General features: G+C 55.6%; 1 protein-coding gene across 3 annotated transcripts; it reads right to left on the reverse strand.

Moving 5' to 3' along the window:
- Nucleotides 1-6: 6 nt before the first annotated feature.
- Nucleotides 7-21,384, reverse strand: PLEKHM1 (pleckstrin homology and RUN domain containing M1). 3 transcript variants are annotated; one of them, XM_071450752.1, is made up of 15 exons: nucleotides 21,312-21,384; nucleotides 20,271-20,524; nucleotides 20,105-20,175; nucleotides 19,455-19,612; nucleotides 16,244-16,325; nucleotides 14,503-14,750; nucleotides 12,531-13,160; nucleotides 11,026-11,350; nucleotides 8,607-8,841; nucleotides 7,305-8,207; nucleotides 5,615-5,760; nucleotides 5,287-5,480; nucleotides 4,791-4,854; nucleotides 4,229-4,386; nucleotides 7-774 (listed from the first exon to the last, which is right to left on the reverse strand). In XM_071450752.1, exons 5-15 carry the CDS (start codon nucleotides 16,283-16,285, stop codon nucleotides 579-581), a joined length of 3,141 nt encoding a protein of 1,046 aa, XP_071306853.1. In that variant the 5' UTR covers nucleotides 16,286-16,325; nucleotides 19,455-19,612; nucleotides 20,105-20,175; nucleotides 20,271-20,524; nucleotides 21,312-21,384; the 3' UTR covers nucleotides 7-578. The 3 variants fall into 3 exon arrangements, 2 of the variants coding, with proteins under 2 accessions (XP_071306853.1, XP_071306854.1); XM_071450753.1 differs by having other exon boundaries at nucleotides 8,607-8,838; nucleotides 20,105-20,524; XR_011682969.1 differs by lacking the exon at nucleotides 7-774 and having other exon boundaries at nucleotides 4,302-4,386; nucleotides 4,791-5,155; nucleotides 20,105-20,524.
- Nucleotides 21,385-22,910: the final 1,526 nt, after the last annotated feature.

A 22,910-nucleotide genomic window follows, 5' to 3' on the forward strand; every position in this document is an offset into this window, starting at 1 on the left:
TTTCACTTGTTGTTAAATAGACTTTAATTATCTTTGCGTGGGGAGGGGTTAAAGGAAAATAAAATTTCTCCCGAGGATGAGCAGCAGCAGGCCGGGAGGAGCAGCCCTGCTCTCCCCAGCTCTTCCTGGAGGCCACGGCCCTGGCTGGGCTGTCTGAGCGGGAGATGCTCGGGGCACCCACGGTCCCCCTGGGGCATGCAGGTCCCTAAAGGCACAAGTGTCACTTTGTCCCCTCCCTGCGTGGATCCACCACCCAGAGCAGCCCAGATGTGCAAAACCCCCATGTAAAAAAATACCGGTTTTCAGTATCCTAAAAAACTAGAGCTTTGATCAATGTCAGTTCTCCACACCCTTGACTGAAATTCTGGGTTGACACCCTGAAGAGCAGCTGGGTTCCACTGGAAGGGGACATTGGCACCAGGAGGGTGGCAGGGAACAGCACCCGGTTAGTCTGAAGGGGGATGGATTCTTCCAGCCCTTCTTTAGCCCTGGGTGGGCAGAAGGTCCCTCCGCAGGGCAGGAGCACCCACCCCACACTGTCCCTGTCCCCAGGGCAGGGCCAGGCGCAGGACGGGCTCTCAGGCAGGGGGGCTCTGCTCTGTCCCTCCCGCCATCCCCGCTCCCAGGGCAGTGTCGAGGTAAGTGCCGGGCTCCAGGCTGGGCTCTGTGCTGGCCTCCAGCTGCCGCTGGTAGCGCTGCCGCCGCTCGCAGCGCGGGCACGCCGGGGCCCGGGCGTGGCAGTCCCGGTGGAAGACGGTTTTGCATTCACTGCACCTGGGAAAAGAAGGAAAAAACGAAACCCACTGTGTTGGGAACGTCAGAACAAAGAGTAAACTTCCCCCACTGAACCAGGGGACACTTCCCTGTCCTGGTGTGTTCTGAGCACTCGCTGAGCAGAGCCCCAGCTGCGGCTCAGGAGGAGCCTTGAGTGCAGGAGCAGCTGCTCGAGTGGAACATCCACCCCAGCAGCTCCTCTCCACCCCAGCAGCCCCTCATCCTCCCCAGCAGCTCCCCATCCACCCCAGCAGCTCCCCATCCTCCTCAGCAGCCCCTCATCCTCCCCAGCAGCTCCCCATCCACCCCAGCAGCTCCCCATCCTCCTCAGCAGCCCCTCATCCTCCCCAGCAGCTCCCCATCCACCCCAGCAGCTCCCCATCCTCCCCAGCAGCTGCGAGCTGGGCCGGAAGGAGCGTGGTGGGCGCTGCCAATGTGTCAGAGAGACGGGAGTGAGGTTTGAGCTGAGGTTTGTGCCCTGCTCTCACTGAGTGCAGCTCGAGGGTGTGACAACACCCCCTGCACAACAAACCCTGTGACACCAAACCCCAGACATCCACCCTTGTTTCACTGATCCCTTGACACCAATCTCGTGACATCAACCCCTGACACAGATCCCTCATCACCAACTCCTGTGACAGCATCGCTGTTGGGGACCCTCTGCTTGCCATGGCTGGGGTGGGAGAGCCCGCCCTGACAGCAAGACCTGCATGTGGGGACAGCAGAGCTGCAGGGACAGGACAGGCAGCCAGGAGGGAGCTGCCCTTGAGCAGGTGGCTCCATGGAGGTGTCAGAGCTCTCTGATCTGGCTCAGCAGCAGCAGGAATGTGACACCCTGTGAAGGACTCCAGCTTGGGCAGGGGTTTCACTGCTCATTCACCAGCAGAAACGTCCCTGCTATGAGAACTGAGGTCAATTTTTGGGTTGTGATCCCCAGCTCATCAGTGGCTGTAAAATGTGGCTCAGCCACATGCCAGCGGGGCAGCCACATTTACTTTCACTGTGCAAATACCTGGTGTACAATCCATGTGTGAACAGCATGAAACACCTTAATTCCCCAAAAGATGCGTGGGACAGAGGCAGAGAAACACCCAGCAGTGCCAGGAAAGGGACCACAGCATCTCAGCTGAGGTGAAATCCTGCTCTGGAGAGGAGCTGCAAACCCTGAGCAGGAAAAGGCTGGTGCATGGGCGGGCAAGATTTGGGATGGAAAATACCCATTGCCCTGGTGGAACACACTTCCGCGTGGCCTCTCTGGATCAGCAGCAGTGGCAGCTGCTCCCCAGGCACTGGGCGATTTGGGAAGCCGCCTTTTACCCAGTGTGGTTCTGAGCTAGAATCGGCATCTCCTGCCTCCAGCTCCCCCCGAGCTGCCGGAGCAGGAGAGGGTCCTGCGCTGGCAGGGTCATTGTTTGAGGCGCTGCAGGCACATCCTGCAGCAGTGCCGGTGTGACCCGGCGGGCCGGGGCGGGCACAGGGGCAGGAAGCCGCGTTCATGTCGGCTGAGCCGCTTTCCTGCTGCACAACCTCCTCCGTCGGGGTGAGAAAGAAAGACGTCAACAAACTTCAGAGCTCGGCTCCACGGGACACGAGACCTCCGGCCGGCCGGCAGCCAGCTCAGCCCTGCATGCCAGCACTTTCCAGAGCCCGGCTGCTCTTTTTCCAGTGAAAATCTGTCCCCTGGGGATGTTGTTGTCCTCGATAATGAGCTCAGTGCTGTCCCTGTGGCGGGGAGGGGAGCGAGCAGCGCTGCTCCTCCTCCACGGAAATACTCGCAGCCCTGAACACACGGAGCACCCACGGATCCCGGTATCCGTGGTGGTTTCTGCAGGTTCTGGGTGTTGCTGCTCACTTTTAGGGATTGCCAGGCAAAGTGAGACCACGCAGCCCATGAGCCTGTGAAATCTCTCTGCCAGGATTGTGCTCAATGCCAAATAGGCCAAGACAGCACAAGAGGAAATGGCCTCAAGTTGCCTCAGGGGAGGTTTAGGTTGGATATTATGGAAAATTTCTTCACTGAAATAGTTGTCCAACTCTGGCAGAGGCTGCCCAGGCAAATAGTGGAGTCACTATCCCTGCGGGGATTTCAAAGCCCTGTGGATGTGACACCTGAGGACATGGGTCAGTGGTGACCCTGGCAGTGCTGGGGGAACTGTACTCGATGATCTTACAGAGCTTTTCCAGCCTGAATGATTCCACAATTCTACGGCATAACCATGGAGATGGGGATCTCTCCAGCTACAGTGGAGCAGGCTCCTGGGCTGGAAGGGTTTGACTTTAGCAAACTCTGAGGTTGATGGGGGTAAGAGCTACCCTCTAGCACCATCCCCATCCTGATTCCAACTCCTGTCCAGCTGCTGCACCCTGACCCACAGCTGACCCCTCTGCAGGACAGGTCCCTCTGCCTGTGAGGAATGGGAGCTCTGTGGGCAGGGGAAAACCCCAGTGAGAGCCAGTATCACCCCTCTCCTGCTGGGAACATCCTCAGCCTGTCCCAGCACATCCCACAGTGCTGCTCCCATCCACCTCTGCTCCCAGAGCAGCTGTGGCTGCCCCACCCCTGGAAGGGTCCAAGGCCAGCTTGGACAGGACTTGGAAGGTGTCCCTGCCCATGGCAGGGGGTGGCACTGGATGGGCTTTAAGGTCCCTCCAACCCAAACCATTTTGGCATTCTATGAAATCTGTGTCCATGTGTCCTTCCTTCCTTCCATGGCTGTAGAGGGATGTAGGAGAATCCCACTGCTGCTTCCCCTTCCCTCCTGCAGCCCCTGCAAGGGGTCAGACTGACCCTGAGTGCGAGAGGCAATGGCCAGGTGAGCAAGACAGGGTCATGCAGAACCTTCCTCCTCCTCTTACTCCCTCCAGCCCCTTGGCTGCCCTGGCACCCAGCAAGGCCTTTGCAGGCTGACAGCAAGGTGCTGGTGGCTCTGCCACCTCTCTTGGTGACATCTTGGCTCTGTGAGGACAGTTTGCTCCCACCCCAAACAGCCCAGATTTAGTTTGGAGCACCCTGGAGCTGATGGGTTCCATGAGGACATGGGCATGAAGATGTGGGCATGTGAGGATGAGTCCCACAAGGATGGGGGAACCACAAGGACGTGGGCACCACGAGGACATGGGCACCACGAGGATGTGGCTCTCACAAGAGTGTGGGACATGAAGACAGGGCTCCCATGAGGACATGGGCACTAGGAGGATGTGGCTCCCACAAGAATGTAGGAGATCAAGACAGAGCTTCCATGAGGACATGGGCACCACATGGGAACCACAAGGTTTCAGGCATCACGAGGATGCAGAACCACCTCAGAGCCATTTCCAGTTCCCCCCATGCCTTGCAAGTGGGGTCTGTGACCAGAACTCAGGGGTTGGCTGGGGCTCCTGGCCTGATGCAGGCTGTGACCCTGGGTGCCCTGGCTGCAGCAGGATGGGCAGGGGTGCTGAGAAGCTCACTCACCTGGTGGTAGTGTCGAACTCGAAGGGGAAGATGATGTCGCTGCTGTTGCAGATCTGGCAGATGAAGCCTCGCTGGGTGCACAGGTCACAGCTGTACACGTGGTGAGATGCAAACTGCAGCAGCGACTGCAGGAAGCTCTCGAAGGCACCCTCAGCGATCTGGAGGACACAGGGGTCAGTGTTTGCTGTGGCACACCCATCCTCTGGGCTCCACCTGAAGGCAGGGATGTCCTCCAAAACAACCCCCAGCCCACAAGCCTGGGGTGCAGTGGGACCCCGGACTGCTGAGAGCAGCACCCACAGCCTGCCAGGATGGGGCTCTTGGCTTGGGGATCACTGAAAACCCAACTGCTGGGAACCTCCTGCTGAAGGAGCAGCATGTGGCATCCCTACAGACACTGGGGCGTTTTCACCTGGAAAACCCCAACAACTGGGCCAGGGGGCTAGGAGCAATCTGGTCTAGTGGGAGGTGGAACTGGATGGCAGGGGTGGGTCTGGGTGGTCTTTAAGGTGCCTTCCAACCCAAACCATTCTGTGATTCTATTACCATACATGGCTCTCACCTGCCTCAGATCAGCCACGCTGTATTTGTGGGGACACTCCAGGAGGTAGTGCCTGTGATCAAGCCTGCAAAGAAGCACAGAGAAGAAGGGGGTAGATGGTCTCCACCACACCTCCCAGAGCTTTGGAGCAAGGAGCAACCTGGATGAAGCAGCCTTTTAAAGTGAATCACTGCAGAGCTCATTTTCACATCCCAAATCCCGCCACTGGAAATCATGTGAGAGCATTTCAAAGGGGGGGAAAAAAGAAAATAAATATCTCATCTATTCTGCCAGGTGTTTCCTGTCCAGCCAGAAGCTCCTCAGCCAGGAAGGTGTTTCCTGAGTCCCAGCTCATTGTGCTGACCCAGCCAACAGACGGATAACTCCTTAGAGCAGATGACATGGAGGGAAAAACCAGCCTGAGCCTTGGCAGCACCACTCCCTGCTCCCATGGTGAGTGAGGAGGGGGACCAGGAGCCCATAGGAGAGAGGAATGTCACCCCAGGAGGGAGCTCACCGCTTGCTGAGCTCCTTCAGGGCGCCGCTGCGGCACATGATGAGATAATCCCCCAGGAGCTTCAGCTGCTCCCGGCTGCGCAGGATCCGCCCCATCCTCTCCACGTGCTCGTAGAGGCTCTCGTTGACCAGCCTCAGGTCGATCAGAGGCTGGTTTCGGATCTGTGTCAGGAACTTCAGGGCCTGCTTGCACACCTGGAGCACAGAGAGAGGGCACAGGTGGACACAGAGCATGGAGCAGCCCCAGAGCTCGGAGGGAGGTTTGGGTTGGGCACTGCCTGTGCAGGGAATGCCCAGATGGACCCTCAGGAAGCAGATGCTGGACTCACCCCCCGTTTTGTCAGGTCCCAGTTGTGGATGAGGCGGGAGGGGATGATGCTCTCCTCGTCCCTGTGGCAGCTGTCACAGTAGTAGAGCCCCGAGAAGGCGCAGAGCTTGGGCCTGGCGAAGGAGAAGCCGATCTGGCGGGAGCAGCCTGCGGGAGCAGGGGGTGACAGGGGACTGCTGCCCACAGCCTCTGCCACCACTGCCAGATGGGGAGGGACTTCTGGCAGCGTGGAATTGAGCAATGAAGTTTTGGGAAAGGGCAGAGACCAACTAAAGCACCTCTAGGATGTTCAGTGCAAGGCCTCCAGTCCCCTCCTCATGGATTTAAGCCTGTAATGATTCAACAGTTCCTGCTTCACTTTTTCTCTATAAAAAGGAGGCTGAACTATCTGTGAACCCACTTTTATCCATCAAGTGGTTCAATTGTTTGGGTTTTTTTTTAGGAAAAGTGAAATCTGGCAACATCACAGTGGTTTAGGGAAGAACCTAAATCCCACTTGCTGTCCCATCACCTCCACCAGTAGCCTTTGCACTATTTTGCCTTCACTCAGCCTTTTTCTTTTCTGCTGATGTCACAGGGTACCAAAACCTCATCTGCAAGGGATGAGATCAGGATGGATTAACCCAAAAAAACCTTTACTATAGCTGTGTGGAACCCATCTTGGCTTCCCTACCCTCATCCATTGCACTCTGGAATAGCTGGAGCTCATCCCCCCAAAATATTCATGGAGATCACGTGTTGTTTTCTGAATTAATAAGAAAAACCAGCCTTATTGCTGATTACTCTGAGATGGAAGGAAACACATCAGGTGTCAGGCTGGGAGGGGGGGTGAAACCAGGGCAGGCAGATCCCTAAAGAAAACCTACACAGAAAAACTGGGAATTTGTCTTTTTGGCTTGTGGCTTCCAGCTGTGGGGAGGTGGAAGATGAAGGACAGAGCTTGGAAGGGAAGGCAGAGACCAAATAGACCAGAAAAAAAATTATATTAAAAAAGGAGACAGATTAAAAGAAAAATCCCAACCTGCTGGAGGGTACAAGAAATATAATTGAAGCAGGAGAGAAATCTGAAATTTAATTAACTTAGCAAGGTAAAGAGCAAATTACAGCTCCTGTGGAGGTCAGTGAAGGTGCCACCAGAATCTCCCTGTGTGCTGAGAGGCGTCAGGGGAAAGGTAAATGATTGTTTTGCAAAATCAGCCCGTCACACCCATGGCAATCCCCGCTCCCGTGCTGCCTTACTGGAAAAACTGCTCCAGATTGCGCTTTCCCCACAGGCTGGGGCCTCAAAATGCCCAGGAAGAGAGTCCTGAGCTTCCTGATCTACCTAAGGTTGCTTCAACCCCAGTTTCCCACTGTCTGTGCCAAAAGCATCTTAAATGGCAGCCCAGTAACATCCCAGATGGACTGGGCTGGGGTGGGATGGGGGTTCACCAGGGGGGGCTCACCCTGTGCCCACAGGACACCAAAGGTGCCCCTGCCTGGGACACGAAGCCCCACCAAGGAAATCTTGTGCTTCTGGGATTCCTGGGAAAACAGAGAAGCTGCAGCTGCCCCGTCCATGGGGGTGCCCAAGACCAGCTTGGACAGAGCTTGGAGCACCCTGTGATAGTGGAAGGTCCCTGTCCATGGCAGGGGGTGGGACTGGGGGGGCTTTAGGGTCCTTCCAACCCAAACCATTCCATGGTTTGTACCTGCACAGATGAAGCTCTGCGCGTCCAGGCCCTTCTCCATGGGGATGGCCACCAGGTACTGCAGCAAGAAGCCATTTTCCTTCACAATGTTCTTCAGGACCACCTGGGAGTGCCCATCCAAGCTGCCCCCTAGGGTGAGTGCCTCCTCAGCACCCTCCAGGTAGGACATGAGCACCTCTCGGACCAGCTCCCGCCACGAGGCCGCCTCCTCCGCGCTCTCAGCCTGCAGCTTCAGCACAGCCTTGGAGGTGATCACCTTGAAGAAGGAGGGTCCCCCCAGGCTGGTGTCTGGAAGGATGTCCTGGATGGTCTCTATGCCATAACTGTTGCTTAAAATTTTGTCATTGTTTCTGATTTTAAAGCACTTCAGAGTTTCTAGAGACAGGGAAAAAATAAACGGGACCCAGGTTTTGTCCACGTCCATGTACAGAACAGTCTCTTTGATGGCATCCAGCTCTGCTTCTGGAGCTGCACTCCAGTCCAAGCTGTTCCCAGGCACATCACTGTGATGGAGAGCACTGGAATCGCCCTGGATGGGCTGGGCTTCGCCTCCATCCTCGGAACACTCCAGAGTCTCCCAGTCCTCCTCCTCCAGCTGCGGCCGGCACTTGCGCAGCGCCTCGCGGATCCTGTCCAGCCAGTCCTCGGCCTCGTCCTGGGAAGGGGCTCTGAGGAAAAGCTTTTTGCCCAGGAACACCAGCTCAAAACGGCCGTCCTGGCTCAGTGCCAGGGACTCACAGCGCAGCAGGGAGAAGGTCTCCACACAGATCCTCTCCTCATGGTCCAGGAAGAGCCGCAGCTCCAGCGGGGACAGCTCGCAGGAAAACTCCTTCCAAATGCCCATGGCTCCGCGCCGCTCCAGGCTGCCCAGCTTCAGCAGCCCGCGGAAAGGGTTGGAAAGACCTGGGGCAAGAGAAGGCTCAGTTTGAGTGAGAGAGGGGAAGCTAGTGGGGAGAGGAAAGCCAAGAGGGGCTCAAAGCAAGCACCCAGAGGCGCAGCAGGGGTGAGAGCCAGCGCTGGTACATGGTGGGCTGGGGCAGGAGCTGATGGGACCTTGGTGTCCACCTGCATTTGGGTTTTGAGGCCAGGAACAAGTGAGATAAAGGACAGGTGTCCCACAGGATGGACTGACTTTCTCCCATCCATCAGAGCTTCCCTGGGCTCAGTAATGGCTTAGGAAGCTGCTCCACTGCCTCCTGTAGCTCCCAGTGCTGCCATCAGCTCCCACCAGCTAACGGCTCTCCCCAGCCAGCCCATCCCCACCTGGAGCAGCCCCCGAGGGCAGCAGGAGGTGGCACGTACCCATCTGCCTGCGGTGCACCACGCTGAAGCCCTTCTGCTCCCGCTCTGGGGACGTTTTGGGCTTCCCAGTGTCCGAGGATGGCACTGAGAGCCTCTCCAAGTCCAGAGCACTGATGAGCCCCGGGGCTGGCCCCTCGCTGTCCCCCTCTGGCCCAAAGCCGTTGGTGTCAGCCCTGCTCCTGCTGCTCTCTCCCGGGGGAGGTCTGTAGAAATCATCTTCTGAGATCCAGCTCTTCTGTTAAAAATGGAAATATTATGAATTATTAAGCTCATCCAATACCCTGTGCCCCTCAAACACACACATCCACAGCAACCCCTTCTCAGGGGCTGCTCCTGCACAGCCCAAATCCCAGGCACTGATGTGTGGATTTAATAGAAGGTGTCCCTGCTCACGGCAGGAGGTTGGGAATGAGATGAGTTTTAAGGTCCCTTCCTCCCCAGACCATTCCATGACTGTCTGATTTTCTGCCAGACATTCCCAGGTGGACGGCTCCCCTGCTCCCTCCAGTCAGAGAGTGATCCATGGAACTGTGTCAACAACTGGAAAATACTGAGACTGTATTCTGGTGGGATAATGAAGTCCAAAATTAATCAGTTCTCTCTCCCTAAAATCACTGTGGAAGGAGAGCACATTCCCTGCAGTGACCACAGGTCCGTGGGGTTTTACTGATGGGGGTGAAATTCCAGCCCTGCCATGGAAGGGCATGAGCTGGAGCAGCAGCACCAGGAAGAACAGAGATGGGGAGAGGCACAGAGATGTCCAGGGTGAAACACAGACCTATTGCTCACAAGAGGATGCTACAGGGGCCTGAGCTGTGCAGGGGAAAAATAAGGCAGGGAAAGCAGAAGAAGCCTCTGTCTGCATGTGCCAGGAGAGGATGAGATCCATGAGCTGAAAAAAATGTGGCTGTAGCTTCTCCAGGAGCTTTTCTGGTTACAAGAATCCCAGAATCATTAAGAGAGAAAAGCCCTTTGAGTCCCAGCTATGCCCAATGACCACCAGACCAGGGCACTGGGTGCCATGTCCAGGCATTCCTTGGACACCTCTAGGGATGGGGACTCCACCACTTCCCTGGGCAGCCCCTTCCAATGCCTGAAGTGAAGAAATTCCTCCTGAAAGGAGCAAGACTCTGGGACAAGGTCCCTGAGCAAACACCAGGAGGAAAAAACAATCCAGCTCAGTGTCTTGGCACAAGGGAGCAGCATTCCTAGACCCTTCCTGGGCTGCATCCCAGCAGGAACATCCTTTCAACTCCCCTCTGCAGCCTCCCAAGAGCCTTTTATTTTGAATAACAACCGAAGTGACAGCAGAAGAGCTGTCACCACCCCTTTGGGGAGGATCACGGGTGGCAGCTCCTGGATTACTCCTGGGGCAGGAATGGAGGTTGCTCCATGAGTCATGGAGAGCAGGGGGAATTTCCTGTTGACACAGTATGTTATACATAGATTAGGTCAAACTGGCTCTGGGCCACGAGGAAGCAGCGGAAACGGGATAAGCGGGAGGGAACCGAGAAGAGCAGAGAGCAAAAGGAGAAATGGTCTGGGGGGTGTGAGGTACATCCTACCCTCAGCAGCATGGAAAGGATGGGAACCAGCATGGAAACAATGGGAACCAGGACGGAACAGTCAGTAAGGAATTAGGACAGGGCTGTTCAAAGGGTTTCCTACAAGCAGAGGCCAGTGGATGTAGATCAGCTCCCGGTGGCAGCAGGGGAAATCCGCCGCTGCTCAAGACCAACACCCGGGAATGCCATCCCACTCTGGGAACAGATGTGCTGCAGCAGGATTTTCCCACTGGGAAACCAGTTTATTTCCTGTCCAGTCAACCCTCTTCCCTCCGCTTACGTGGCCCAGAAATGAAGAAAAGTCCCCATGAGAACCTCGACTCTGGGGCTGTTTTATCACTTGCACACAGCCCACAGCCAGATTTGTGCAAGTGCTCACCCCTCTCCAGATATCCCTAACAAAACCAAAACTTCCTGCAGCAGCTGCTCCTGGAGAGGAATGACTGACAGGCCAGGCAGGGCTTCAAAAGCTTTGGTGCCTCTTTCATTAGGGAACACAGACTTTGATCCAGTTTCTCCTGAGGCAGCTGCATGGCCACAGCTCCACGGGGTGGGAATCATCGCTGATAACCAAGTGGGAGCAGCATGGAAGATAGGAGTTTGGAGAAATCTATTCATGGAAGTGTCCAAGGCCAGGTTGGATGGGGCTTGGAGCAACCTGGTCTAGCAGAAGGTGTTCCTGTCCATGGCAGGGGGGGAAACTGATGAACTTTAAGTCCTTTCCAACCCAAACCATTTTGGGATTCCCTGATCCTAGAAAAGCAGTGCCTATTGGAGCTGTACCCAGTTTTTTTTCCCTTTACCACAGGATACAAACCCAAGGAGATGGGAAGGGAGGGAGCTGTAGCACGTACCGGACACCCCGGCAGGGGAGAGAGCAGCTGCTGGGCCGTGGGGCTGCGCACAGCCTGGCTCCCCTCACTGCCGCTGCTGTTGGCTCTGCCCAGACCCTCCCGGGGGGCTGGAGCTGCGGAGGTGCTGCTGCCATCTCTGTCCCCGTGCCTGGGGGCTGCTGTCCCAGCAGAGATGTCCCTGCCGGGGGGAGGCTCCTGCTGTGCCCTGTTGGGCGGTGCTGGGGGGCCTGGGGGTGGCTGGGGGGAGCAGCCCAGCACGCTGGGGAGCAGCCGTCCCTCCGGGGCGTCGGGGCTGGGCCTGGCCTTGCTGAACTCGGACAGCACCCTTGAAATGGAAAAGTGATCGGTTTGAAGGCAGCCCAATAACAAAACCTATAAGCCCCCGGCCCATTACTGCAAGTTGTAACCATGTAAAAAGGGTTCAGTGTCACTGCTGGCCTCTGTGGGATGGCAGCACAGCATGGCTGGAGAATCCCAGTGATGACAACAGAAAAATGTGAGATTTGTGCCCCACAGAGCAGTGCCAGCCCCATGGCATGGAGCAGGACTCTGCCTGTGAAGGGAGCACTTCCCAATTACATCCATGAATGGGGTTAAATTTGGTGAATGGAGGGACAGCACTGGGTGCTCCCCACAGCCCCAGCCCCACGTATAGCTCCTGGACACAAATCCAGCCTTGGATCATATGCCAAATTCCAACTGTTTTCATTAATGAGCAATTAACAGTGGAGCCTGGCCAGAGGATTGGCTGTTCCCGTGGTCCCACTCTGCTGCCAGCCCCAGAATTAAACCAGCCCAAGATTAAAACTCAAAGGAGCATCTCCATCACGAGTTTAATCCAATCAAGGCAGCTCTTCCAGGATCATTGGAAGATGCAAAATCCTGGAAGTAGGGAATGATGCTGTTATAGGTGGAGAAGCAGAGTCTGCAGCTCCAACTCTTCCTGAAGACTGGGAAGAGGCATCACCCCGAGGCTCGGCTCCCTCAGAGTCACACTCTAAAGGTGACAGGCAAAATATTTACAGATTACTCAGAGCTTATATAACCCTGGAAATCTTTGTTCTGGATGCTTGGCAGGGATAAATCACAAGGATGACAAACCAACAACCTCCCTCTCTGAATGATTTGCTGAAGCTGCAAATTACAACCCATCCCTGTGACCAAACTCATTTCTTTCCCCCTGTGGAAAGCCCTGGAGCATCCCCCAGTGTACTCCAGGAAGATGTTACATTCCTGAAACCAGGGAGCAGCATTTTTCTGACGTTTCTGCCCTCGTAAAGAGGACATACACACTTCAGTGGCTATGAGTTCATCTGCACTGGCAGTAGCGTCTCAACAAGCCGTGCCGAGCAGTTCGTGCAAAGAACAAAAGCTCCTTCCAGAAGGGAAAAAGAGCTTGTTAAAGACATACAGGGAGAAAGGCTTCCTGCCTAGAGAGAGAAAATAACAAGAGCCCAGAGAGGGTCAAAAACCCCTTTGGAGAGGAGATGTGGGGAGAGACTCACTCCTGCAGGGACCTGTCCAGGTCCTCGGCAGTGGCTGTGCCCAGGTCGGAGTCACAGGACAGCGGCTCCTCGGCACGCTCGGGGCTGCGGGCGCACGGCGCCGGGGGGAGGCTGTCGGAGCCCAGGCTGGACGAGAGCTGCGATGAGCTCGTGGTGTTCAGGCTCAGCGAGGACGATGTGAGCTTGATCTTGCTGCTGGCTTTGCTGATGGGCAGGACAGGGGCTTGGATCTCAATCTCATCCGACCCCGAGGACTGGGAGATGGAGCCCAGTGATGCCTTCCTGCGGGGTTCAGAGGATGTGAGGGGCTCCAGCAGCTCGGACACAGGACACAGACCCGACAGGGACAGCGGGGTGATGGTCCACTCGTTCAGAACTGCTGACTTATAGGAGAGCTCGAAGGTTAAGGAGGATAAACCCTGCAAGTAGCAGAGGAGAAACTCGCACTCCTCAGCATCCAGGAGCACGGCTGGGGCTTGGTAGTACTCGTGCAGGCGGGCCCGGTCCCGCAGCAGCAGCTTCAGGTAACACTCCATGAGGCCATCATTCAGTGCCAGCCGCAGCCAGGCCCGGCAGCGCCCCACGTCCGTGTTGATAAACATCAGCTGCTCCAGCTCCGAGACAATATTCCTGGGAAAAGAGGAAAAAGAACAGAACAGGAGTGAGTGGCTCTGTTTTGGTCTATTGTGGGGTGCAGGAGGGCCAGAGCCTTCATCAGACACTGTCCAACCTGCTCTGCTACAGGGAGTTCAGGAGCTGGGATAAAACAAGCTGTGGAAAATCTCTCTCCTTCATGGAAAGTGTGGTTTTCCATGGAGGGAGATGGCTCCTGAATGGCCCAAACTAAATATGCTGGTAAGGACCCCAGGCAGCCCTGCAGCGCCTCTGGCTGACCATTCACTCTGACTGGAGGCATCTCCCATCCATTGCTTGCACTAAATGATGCAGAGAATTCCTGCTGTCCTTGTCTATTTGTGGGGTTTGTGCTGGCTGGATCCTCCTTGGTGACAACCATGTGTCTAAATTCTCACTTCAAATTTGAAAGCAGTCAAAACACAGTGAAAAGTGTTGTGGCAGCCCCAAAAAACCAACCTGGCTGGGGTTGAGCTCAAGTAATCCCAAAATCCTGAATTCAGCTGCTCTTCCCTAAAATTCAACAGTGACACCATGCTCCCTGATCCTCCCTGCTCCCAGCTCACTCACACACCTCAAAAACCAGAGCAAAGGTTTTGTAAGACTTCTTTCCTAATCTGTCTCTCAAGACAGAAGAAAAAAACCTTCAAAGGGCACAAAAATATCCCCCCTAGCATGTGAAAGAGTTATTTTCATCCACTCTTTCATAATTCAGGAGTTGGTGATGGAACTGGATGAGGCTTTCAGAACAATTTGTGTGTGGGCTGTTATTTACTGTGTGTGAACTTGACTTAGGGAGTGTCTAGAAAAACCCAGTAAACAGTGATCACTCAGGAGAGACCTCCTTAAAGGCTGGCTGGGACATGAGGAAACGGGGCCAACCAGTCCCAGCAGATCCAGGCCAGGAGAGAGCCCTGATCCGTGTGTTGTGCATGAGCAGCCACTGCTGGAGACCACGGTGGCCACTGGGGCTCCACTGGGCTCAGAAATCCAGCCTGGCACCCAGAAATAAATAAGAAAGGGATGTGCCTTCAGTTTCAATTCTCAAGTTTTTGGGGACATCAGCTCACCCCCAGCACACACTGAGCAGGGATGTTGGGGCTGAGCCCCTCTTGGCACTGCAGGGGCTTCACTGCTACTTCCATCTCCCAGGGTCCTGGGCAGGGACCCCAAAGCCCTGTGAGAGCATGTTTCCCTGCAGCTGAGGGGACTGAGCACACAGATGGGGAAAGACATATCTGTTCATAGAGCCATCCTCCTCATTCCCTGAACCTGACAGCACCAAAAGAAGGGATAAACCTGAGCCCGTGAATCCCTGCCAGCAGCAAGAGCCGCTCACCGATGTGTGATGCTCTTCAGCAGGCCCCAAAAGACTGGCTGGGGAAGGGGGCCTCGACCCCCTGATTTCTTCCCTTTCCCCCCACTCTCTGCCTTGATGTGCTTTGCCTTCAGGCCGTGCACAAACACAGCTTCCAGGGCACTGCAGAGCGTGTTGGCGTTGCCGTCATCGCTGGTGACCACGGCGTCCGAGCTGACGTACTGCTTCTGCAGAGCCTTGATGGCATTCACCAGCTGCTTCTTGATCAACTGCAAGACAGGAGGTGTGGGTTTGGATTATAAAAGTGAAAATATTAGGAAGGATTTAATGTATAAGAGCTCAAAAAACAGTAAGGCTTATCCACAGTGAAGCACCACACGACTCCTGCCTCGTCCTCACTCTTTGGAGCGGCTGAACCGGTCAAGCTGGGGACTCACACTCCTGTCATCTGGCTTATTTTGTTATAAAAATAATAATTTATGCAATTTTAGCTGGCGTTTCAGAACTGGGGCTGCCTTTAGAGCGTGTGGTGCTTTGTCTGCAGACAGGAACTGGATTAAGGGGATGGGGAAGAAGGAATTGGTTCTTTCCAGGCACTCTCTCAGGGGAAACACGAGGATTAAGTGTGGGTGAGAAAGGAGAAACTCAGAGGAGGGAATGGATCCCCTGAGCTCGTGCAGGTCAGCCCAAGCAGCATGTGACATGTGACACAGGGCTGCCAGCAGAAATCAAAGCCATCGACCTCACTGGCTGTGCTGGCTAAACACTCAGGGGACGGGCCCCAAAACATCAGGGCTTGGAAGGACATCGGGGTTCAGCTGCTGTCCTCAGAGAGACTCAGTGGGTTCAGGGATGTGGGCATTTTGCCTTCCAGCACCTTTACTTCCTCTTCCACCAGTCAAAAGCAGCCAGTTTGGTGAATTTAGCAATTTCATGCCAGTGGAAAAGATTTTTCCTAAAGCAACTGAGCCTGGATATGTCAACCAATCGTTATTTTACCTTTATTTTAAATCAAGGTTGTGTTTCCCAGCAGGCACTTGGAAAACACCACAAATTCCTCCTCAAATTCCAACCAAACAATCCATGTTTCAGCACCACGCAGCATTCCCAGCAAATGCTGAATGTTCCCTGAGCAGGGCTCTGCACATTTTAACTCCAGCCTGGGTTGGCTTGCACAAACCCATATTAAATTTCCAGCCTGGGATATTTTTTTCAGCATCTAAATAAGATTCCCAGCAGGTGTAGCTCAAGGACAACAGCCAGGGCAGTGTGTCCCTTATTTGGGGTGCTGTTTTCTAGCTTTTTCAGCTGCCCCCCAGGTCTGTTGCTCCATGGAAGGATCACTGAGGGCTGAGAAGAATAAAGAGTGCAGATGATTTTATCAGTCATGCATGGATTCATCCATGGGAGGAATAAAACACTTGGGTTTAACTGTTGATGTTGGATTTTGCTTGTTGAATGTGTTTAGACTCCCAAAGTTGGGTGAAGAGACTCCAAACTGGGGAGGACAATGCTTCTTCATCCATGTCCCAGAGCTGAGCACCTTCCCTGCCCCACATGAGGTCTTACAAAGGCCAAGGTGTGATTTAAGCCCTTATTTCCTTTAATCCCCCAACCCAGACAAACCATCAAGGATCCCTTTCCAATCCCACTATAAACCATCCTAATCCCAGCTGGCAGCACCTACAAATCCTGCCTGTTCCTAGCAGTGCCTGGAGCTGCACTGGGAGCTGCCTGGGGAGCACTGAGGGCTCTGGCTCACCTGGATGGCTTCCTTGGGGTCCTCGGAGTGGCTGGAATGCATCTCTGCTGCTGCTGCTCCCCACGCTGCCTTCACATGTCACCTGTGGGACAAGGAGGGCATGGCTGAGCACCCAGGGGTTCCACCCCACTCACCTGCCAGGGGAAGGGCTCCTAGTGCTACCCACAAGGGATGGATCCTGCCCTGAGGCATTCTGCAGGTGCTCATGGCCAGGACACTGTGGGATCTGAGCTGGGAGTGACTGACATGGAAAGGTACTGTGATTCCAGGGACAATGCCTGGGGACACTTCCCAGGGACCAGGAGAGTTTCGGGCAAAACAGAGCATGGCCAGGAGACCAGGAGGGAGGAATGAACCCCAGTGAGGGCCTCAGGCAGCCCCCAGGCAGGTCTGGCCAGCAGTGCCACAGACTGTTCCCCTTGTCCCTGTGTCCCCTGGAATGCCTAAGCCTGGAAAAGGCACCCAAAATCCAAGTGGGAGTGGCATTAGGTGGCCTGGACAAGGGGTGTCATCCCCCAGCAGAGCCTGGAGAGAGGTGACAGCAGTTCAGCTCTCTGTCACATGCCAGAGGAGTGATACTGCTCCAGCTGGGACAGACCCTATCAGCACAGAGCTGTCTGGGGAGATGGGAAAGAATCATGGAACGCCAGGATGGTTTGGTTGGGAAGAGACCTTAAAGACCACCCAGTTTCACCCCTGCCATGGCAGGGACACATTCCACTATCCCAAGTTGTCCCAAGCCCCATCCAACCTGGCCTTGGACACTGCCAGGGATACAGGGGCAGCCACAGCTGCTCTGGGCATCCTGTGACAGGGCCTCTCCACCCTCACAGGAAGAATTTCTTGCCAATATCCAGTCTGAATCTCCATTCCTAGTTTAAACCCATTCTTCCATGTCCTGTCACTGTCTGCCCATGTAAAGTCCCTCTCCACATTTTTTAAAAGCCCCTCTAAGTACTGGAAGGCTTCAGGTTCTCCATGAGGCAGATGAACCTCAGCATCTCCCCATGCTGGGGGGTGCCAGGGCTGCTCTGCTGCTTTGGTGGGAGACAGAGAAAAAGCCAGTGTCCTCCTGATACGGAAAACCCTGCAAAGACCTGAACAGTCTGGGCAGCCTGGCCAGGTCAGCTGCCACTGCAGGGACAACAAGGGACCTTTGACTTCTGACTCTTGGCTTCCTGCCCTGCTCCTCCTTCGGGGCTGTCTGAGAAACCCAGCTGTGCCTGGAGCCTCTGAGCAGAACATATGGTGTCAGAAGGATACCCATGGCACAGCTGGATCCCTCTCCAGGCACAGCAGGGCCTGGCATGAAGAGGGGTCTGAGGGCTGCTCCAGCCCCTGTGACTGCTCACAGCTTCCTAAGGAAATGAGAGGCTGGAGAAGGAATTTATTTATAGAATCCCAGAGTGGTTTGGGCTGGAAGGGACCTTAAGGACCAGCAAGTGCCACCCCGTGCCATGGCAGGGACACCTTCCACTATCCTAGGCTGCTCCAAGCCCCATCCAGCCTGGCTCTGGACACTTCCAGGGATCCAGAGGCAGCCTCAGCTTCCCTGTGCCAGGGCCTCACCATCCTCACAGGGAAGAATTTCTTCCTGATATCCCATCTAATCCTCTCCTCTGTCAGTGTGAAACCCTTCCCCTTGTCCTATCAAACTATTCCCTTAAGCTGGAATCACTTGCCATCCAAATGGAGAAGGAGAGCCCAGCTGTTGGCCACAGGGCTGGATCTGCCTCTGGCAGACAACAGGCTTGCAATGGCATTGATGTGTCAGATTTTATTTCCAAACCAACACAAAATCCCCAGAGCTTTCTTTGAGCAGAGCTGACAGCATCAACCTGCCCCTCTCCTGCCAGGCCTGGGCAGAACCATGGTTTGCTGAGCAGCTCCTCCATGGCCACAGCCAGTCCTGAAGGCAGCACTGTCCAAATCAGGAGCAGTTTAAACCCAGAGTGGCCCAAATCTGCAGTGGCCCAAACCCAGAGTAGCTCAAGTCTGGAGCAGCCCAAATCCAGACATCCCAAACCTGGAACATCCCAGACTCAGAGCATTCCATGCAGGTACCACAGCAGCTGGCCCTGCTGAGAGCAGTAGGACAAGAACTCCTTGGGGCCAAACCCAGGACAGATCCTCAATGTTTCCAGGGTTCACAGATGATTTCAGAGAAAATGAAACTGTTTTTTACTGTGGCTTGTCATAAGATTTCCTCTCCTCGTGTTGCAACACAGAAATGGGGGAGCACAGTAAAGTTAACCACTGGCTCAGGGGCTGCTGGGGGGTTGGGGAACTGAGGGGCTCCAAGGACTGCAGGGAGCCACCCCCATCTCTGCCTCTCACCTGGGAGGCTCCAGCTCCTCAGGGCTGGGCAGCCTCTGCCCCTTTCCCCACCACCTCCTGCTAAACCCTGAGGACAAGAGGCACATCTGCCCCCGGAGAGAAATGAAGGTGGGAGAATTTAAGGTGAGAGGAGACCTAGGTGTGGGAGAAGACTCAATGGTGAGAGACCTGAGGGAGATCTGAGGGTGAGACCTGAGGGTGGGAGACTCGAGGAGGGGCACAGGGTGGCATTTCTCATGCCCAGGGAGGGAGCACAGGTGTTCCAGTCCCAGGACCACCCTGGAGTCCTGAGCTGGTCACAGGGAAAAGGGTGACAGCAGAGGGTTTTCAAAGACTTCATCTAAGTTTTACAAAGTGAGAATTCTTTCCCCAAAACACTCTCCTTTGCCAGCATCACTTCTCCAGAAGGAGACGAGAGCCTGCAGGAGGAGAGAGCTGAGGAGGACAACCCACCACCTTCACCATGGGACTTTTCCACTCCCACACCGACCAGTCCAACCAGTTTATTCCAGCACCACGAATCCACATGGCACCACTTCTGTGGGACAGAATTTTCCTGAATAACGAGCACAAGGAAGCAGCTTTGAGGAGGATTTCACCAAATAAAATCTTAGGTGAAACACAGAGAGATTAGAACAGGGCACTGGGTCTAGAAAGACCTAGAGGGCTCTGGAGCACTTCCAGGCAGATCCTGGAAAGCCACGGCTGTTCCTTGTGATCTTGGGAGATAAGAGATGGGATGGATGTGCAAAGACAGAGACAAGCACAGCTATAGCAGAGAAAACCCACCAGGTTTCCCGGCAGTCACCACCCTGAGTGAAGCAGGGAAAGGCAAAGAGGTGAGGAACAACCCCAGGCACGGAGCCTGACCTACCCAGGAGAAGAGTCACGGTGCAAGGGCAGAGCTGCTGATTTCCCAAACTGCTGCAAACCAGCCAGATTCTTTGGGAACACCTGGAATCAAGGTTCATACCAGCAGAGCAGGGCCTCTGTCCCAGAGCTTGGCTCCTCCGTCTCCCAAGAAGCGACGCTCTGTGAGTTATAAATAAACAGCAGGTCACTGCCTGTGCTCTGGGATGGAAAACAACAGCCCACGACGGCAGCGTGAGGGTGACTCAAGGCCTGGACACAGAGCCAGTCATTTTCCAAGCACGAGTGCTGTGCCAGTCACCCTCTGCCCTGGGGACATGGGGGCTCTGATGCCACAGTGGGTCCAAGGGCTGCTGTGGGGACAGCCCTCTCCTCTGACACAGCTCCTGCTGGGCCCAGAGAAAGCCCAGAAGCAGGAAAGCCAGTGGCATGGAATGGGGATTGGCTAGTTGGAGGACAAAACCCCTGGGAACATCTTGGCAAGGGCTAGGACAGGACAGAGCCCCAGCAGGACCCTCATGGTCCGACTTTGGCTCCTTCCCTGTGCCCAGCCTGATGTAGCAGTGCTGTGATTCCCACAGCAGGAACATAGGCATGGAGTGAGGAACGGGACCACCACACCACCCTCGTCCCTATTTGTCACAGCTAACAAACCTGGTGGTGGCTGGAGAAGTGTCACCTCTGATGCACCCGTCCAGCTTCTGCCCTGCAGGGCCCAGGAGCAGCTGGGGGAGGAAGAGCAGCCACTGAGCTCCCAGGCTGGGTGGTGACACTGTGCTTCCCAAACACTCCAAACTGGGAATTTCCTTCAGCCTAATACCTTCTCCTGCACCAGGCTACAATTTGCTGGAGCTGCAGGTAGAGCTGGGGCTGGTTTTCCACAGCACTGGAGCCACCATGCACAGGCCAAGCAGGTTGTGAAAGCCCCAGCGTGTTGAGGCAAGATGTTCCCAGGTTTCTATTCCCAGTTTTTGTGTTGCTTTGGATTGCCAGCACTGGAGTTTCCCCGTGGATGTTCCTGGTGCCATCCGGCTGGGTGGGCGGCTCGCATTCCTCGGCAGGGGATGGCAGTCACTGCAAGGAAGGAAGGGAGGAAGGGGCTTTTTAATCTCTGTGTTATACACAAGAATTACCCAGACCATGTTTGCAACTGCTCATTTGATGTGAGAAAACGCGACTTATTGAGAATGTAACACCTGATAAATCAGGGAAAGCTGTAAGGATCCCATAGGTGCTGGGATCTCTGGCTGGTGGGAGGAACAGGCTGAGAGATCTGGGGTGTCAGCACTCCTCGGGGTGAAGTGAGGACCAGACACCAACCCTCAGTAGGGCCCCTTGGAAAGGCACATCTGACCCGCTGTGCCCCCATGGGGGACACAGAGAGGAGGAATGAGAGGCCGAGGCTGCTGGCTGGGCAGTGCAGCCCAGGCGTGCGGGGCCTGCCACGGGCGGGCCGGGGGCTGCGAGGGGGGCTGGGGAGGGATCGGAGCCTGACCAGCCATGGGGAGCTGGGGGAGCAGCGCTCGCCTGCAGCCCTGCACCCCCTGCCAGACCCCGATCACCGCAGGGTCAGATCACCGCGGCTGACCGCCCAGCGCCCCGCACCCCTCCATAGAACCCGTCACTCTGCACCCCCAGCGCCCCGCACCTCACGGCCTTCACCCCGCACACCCCTTGGCAGTCCCGCTGGCAGGGCCCTCATCCTGCACAGCCCTGGCAGCCCCGCACCTCACGGCCCTCATCCCGCACACCCCTGGCAGCCCCGCAGCGCACGAGCCGCGCTCACCCCGCACATCCTGTCAGGCCCCACCGCCCCGGAATCCCCGGTAGCCGCGGCCCCCCCCCCCCCCCGCCCGCTCACCGGCTCCGCGGCTCCGGCCGGGAAACCCGGAAGTGCCGGGAGCGCGCACACCCCGCCCATCGTGACGTCATCGCGCGGAGGGGCGGGATCTATAGCTCCACGCTCCGCCCCGCGGGCACCGTGCGGGGCCGCGCGCGGGAAGCCGGACACGGCTGGACGCATGGACACACTGGGACATACAGCTGGACACACAGCTGGACACATGGACACACCGGGACACACAGCTGGACACACGGCTGGACACACAGCTGGACACATGGACACACCGGGACACACAGCTGGACACACGGCTGGACACACACGTGAACACAGCGAGACACACATGGACAGACATTTGGACACACCTGGACCCTGTCACATGTGCAGGGTGCCCCCATGATATCATGGCCCTGGGAAGGCTGTGGCTCCAGAGGCTGAGCTGCGGTGACTGCCTGGGACACCTGGGGCTTCCTGGATTCCCCCTGTCCCAGTCCCCAGGGGACTTTTGGGGTGTCCTAAGCATGGCAGCCACCAGCAGCATCCTCCTCTGGAGAGGGTGGTCATGGAGTCAGCGGCCCAGATCTTGGGGTGCTGGATGCAGAGCAGGGCCCAGGTTGGAGCATCTTGTCTCTGGGTAACAGCATTTCCTTAGGCTTCTTCCATCTGGAATGACAAGGAAACAACATCTGAGGAAATAATGGCAAGGAAATAACTGTGAAGGAAATTCAAGAAAATAGTCAAGGAAGCAGTAGTAAGGAAAAAGCCAAGAATATTACCTCCAAGGAAGTGTTATCCAAGGAAATAAGGGCAAGTAAATGACAAGGAAACAACAGCTAAAGAACTGGGGTCCAAGGAAGTGTCCTGGGATATAGCCACCAAAGCAGCAGCATCCAAGGAAAGCCTCAGCAGTTCCTACATCAGAACAAGAGCTGAAGAAGAAGTGCAGGCATTTCCTGTACTAAAAGTATCTGCCAGGCTCTTGATTCCCAGGAAATGAATCCGAGGCTGATCTGTGCACTGCAGGGTACTGCAATGTGGAGAGAGAGATTTTCCTACTCCCTTCAACTGTCTGGGAAAATGCTGGGTGTGAATTAAGTGGCTGTAAACAGGCAGAGCCTGGAAAGTACAGTGCAAGAAAAGGATTTGGAGAGGTGAGAAAGAGTGGGAAGCACATGGTACCTGACCTCACCTGCTCTACATCCTCGGCCTTGTACTTCTTCCTCTCCATGACAGATGTTCAAAGAACCCCAGAAGATGATGCTTGTGTTCCCAGGGAACCAAAGGGAAGCTCTCTGCCACCACTCAGTTCAGCTCCCAAGGGTGCACAGGGACATCAGGACTGGAAACCATGCAACCATCAGCCTGGGAGCCAGGCGGGTTTGAGGGAGGGCAAAGGAAAGGAGGAGGAGGCAAAAACCTCAGGGGTGCAGAGGGGACAATGCTGCTTGTGCAGCTCCAAGCCAGCACCACGGGGACACCAGTGCCATGGCCTCTGCAGGAGGACAATGCCATTCCCCTTCCCCCCCACCACCCAGAGCTCTTGTGCTCACAGGAGACATTTGGAACACAAAAGTGTTGACCCTGGAAAGCTTCAGGGGCCTTGGGATGTTTTAGAAGCAG

The sequence above is a fragment of the Agelaius tricolor genome, unplaced genomic scaffold (genome assembly GCF_023055355.1).
Source record: "Agelaius tricolor isolate 1412-34295 unplaced genomic scaffold, bAgeTri1.0.p SCAF_31, whole genome shotgun sequence".
Classification (NCBI taxonomy): Eukaryota; Metazoa; Chordata; class Aves; order Passeriformes; family Icteridae; genus Agelaius; species Agelaius tricolor.

Bases quoted from the DNA above. Each gene is read 5' to 3' on its own strand.
- PLEKHM1 (XM_071450752.1), bottom strand. From the start codon at position 16,285: ATGCATTCCAGCCACTCCGAGGACCCCAAGGAAGCCATCCAG. The intron at 11,351-12,530 runs GTGAGTCTCTCC...TTCCATTTCAAG, and splicing joins CTGGACAGGTCCCTGCAGGA to GGTGCTGTCCGAGTTCAGCA. The intron at 5,481-5,614 runs GTGAGTCCAGCA...TCTGTGCTCCAG, and splicing joins GGGACCTGACAAAACGGGGG to GTGTGCAAGCAGGCCCTGAA.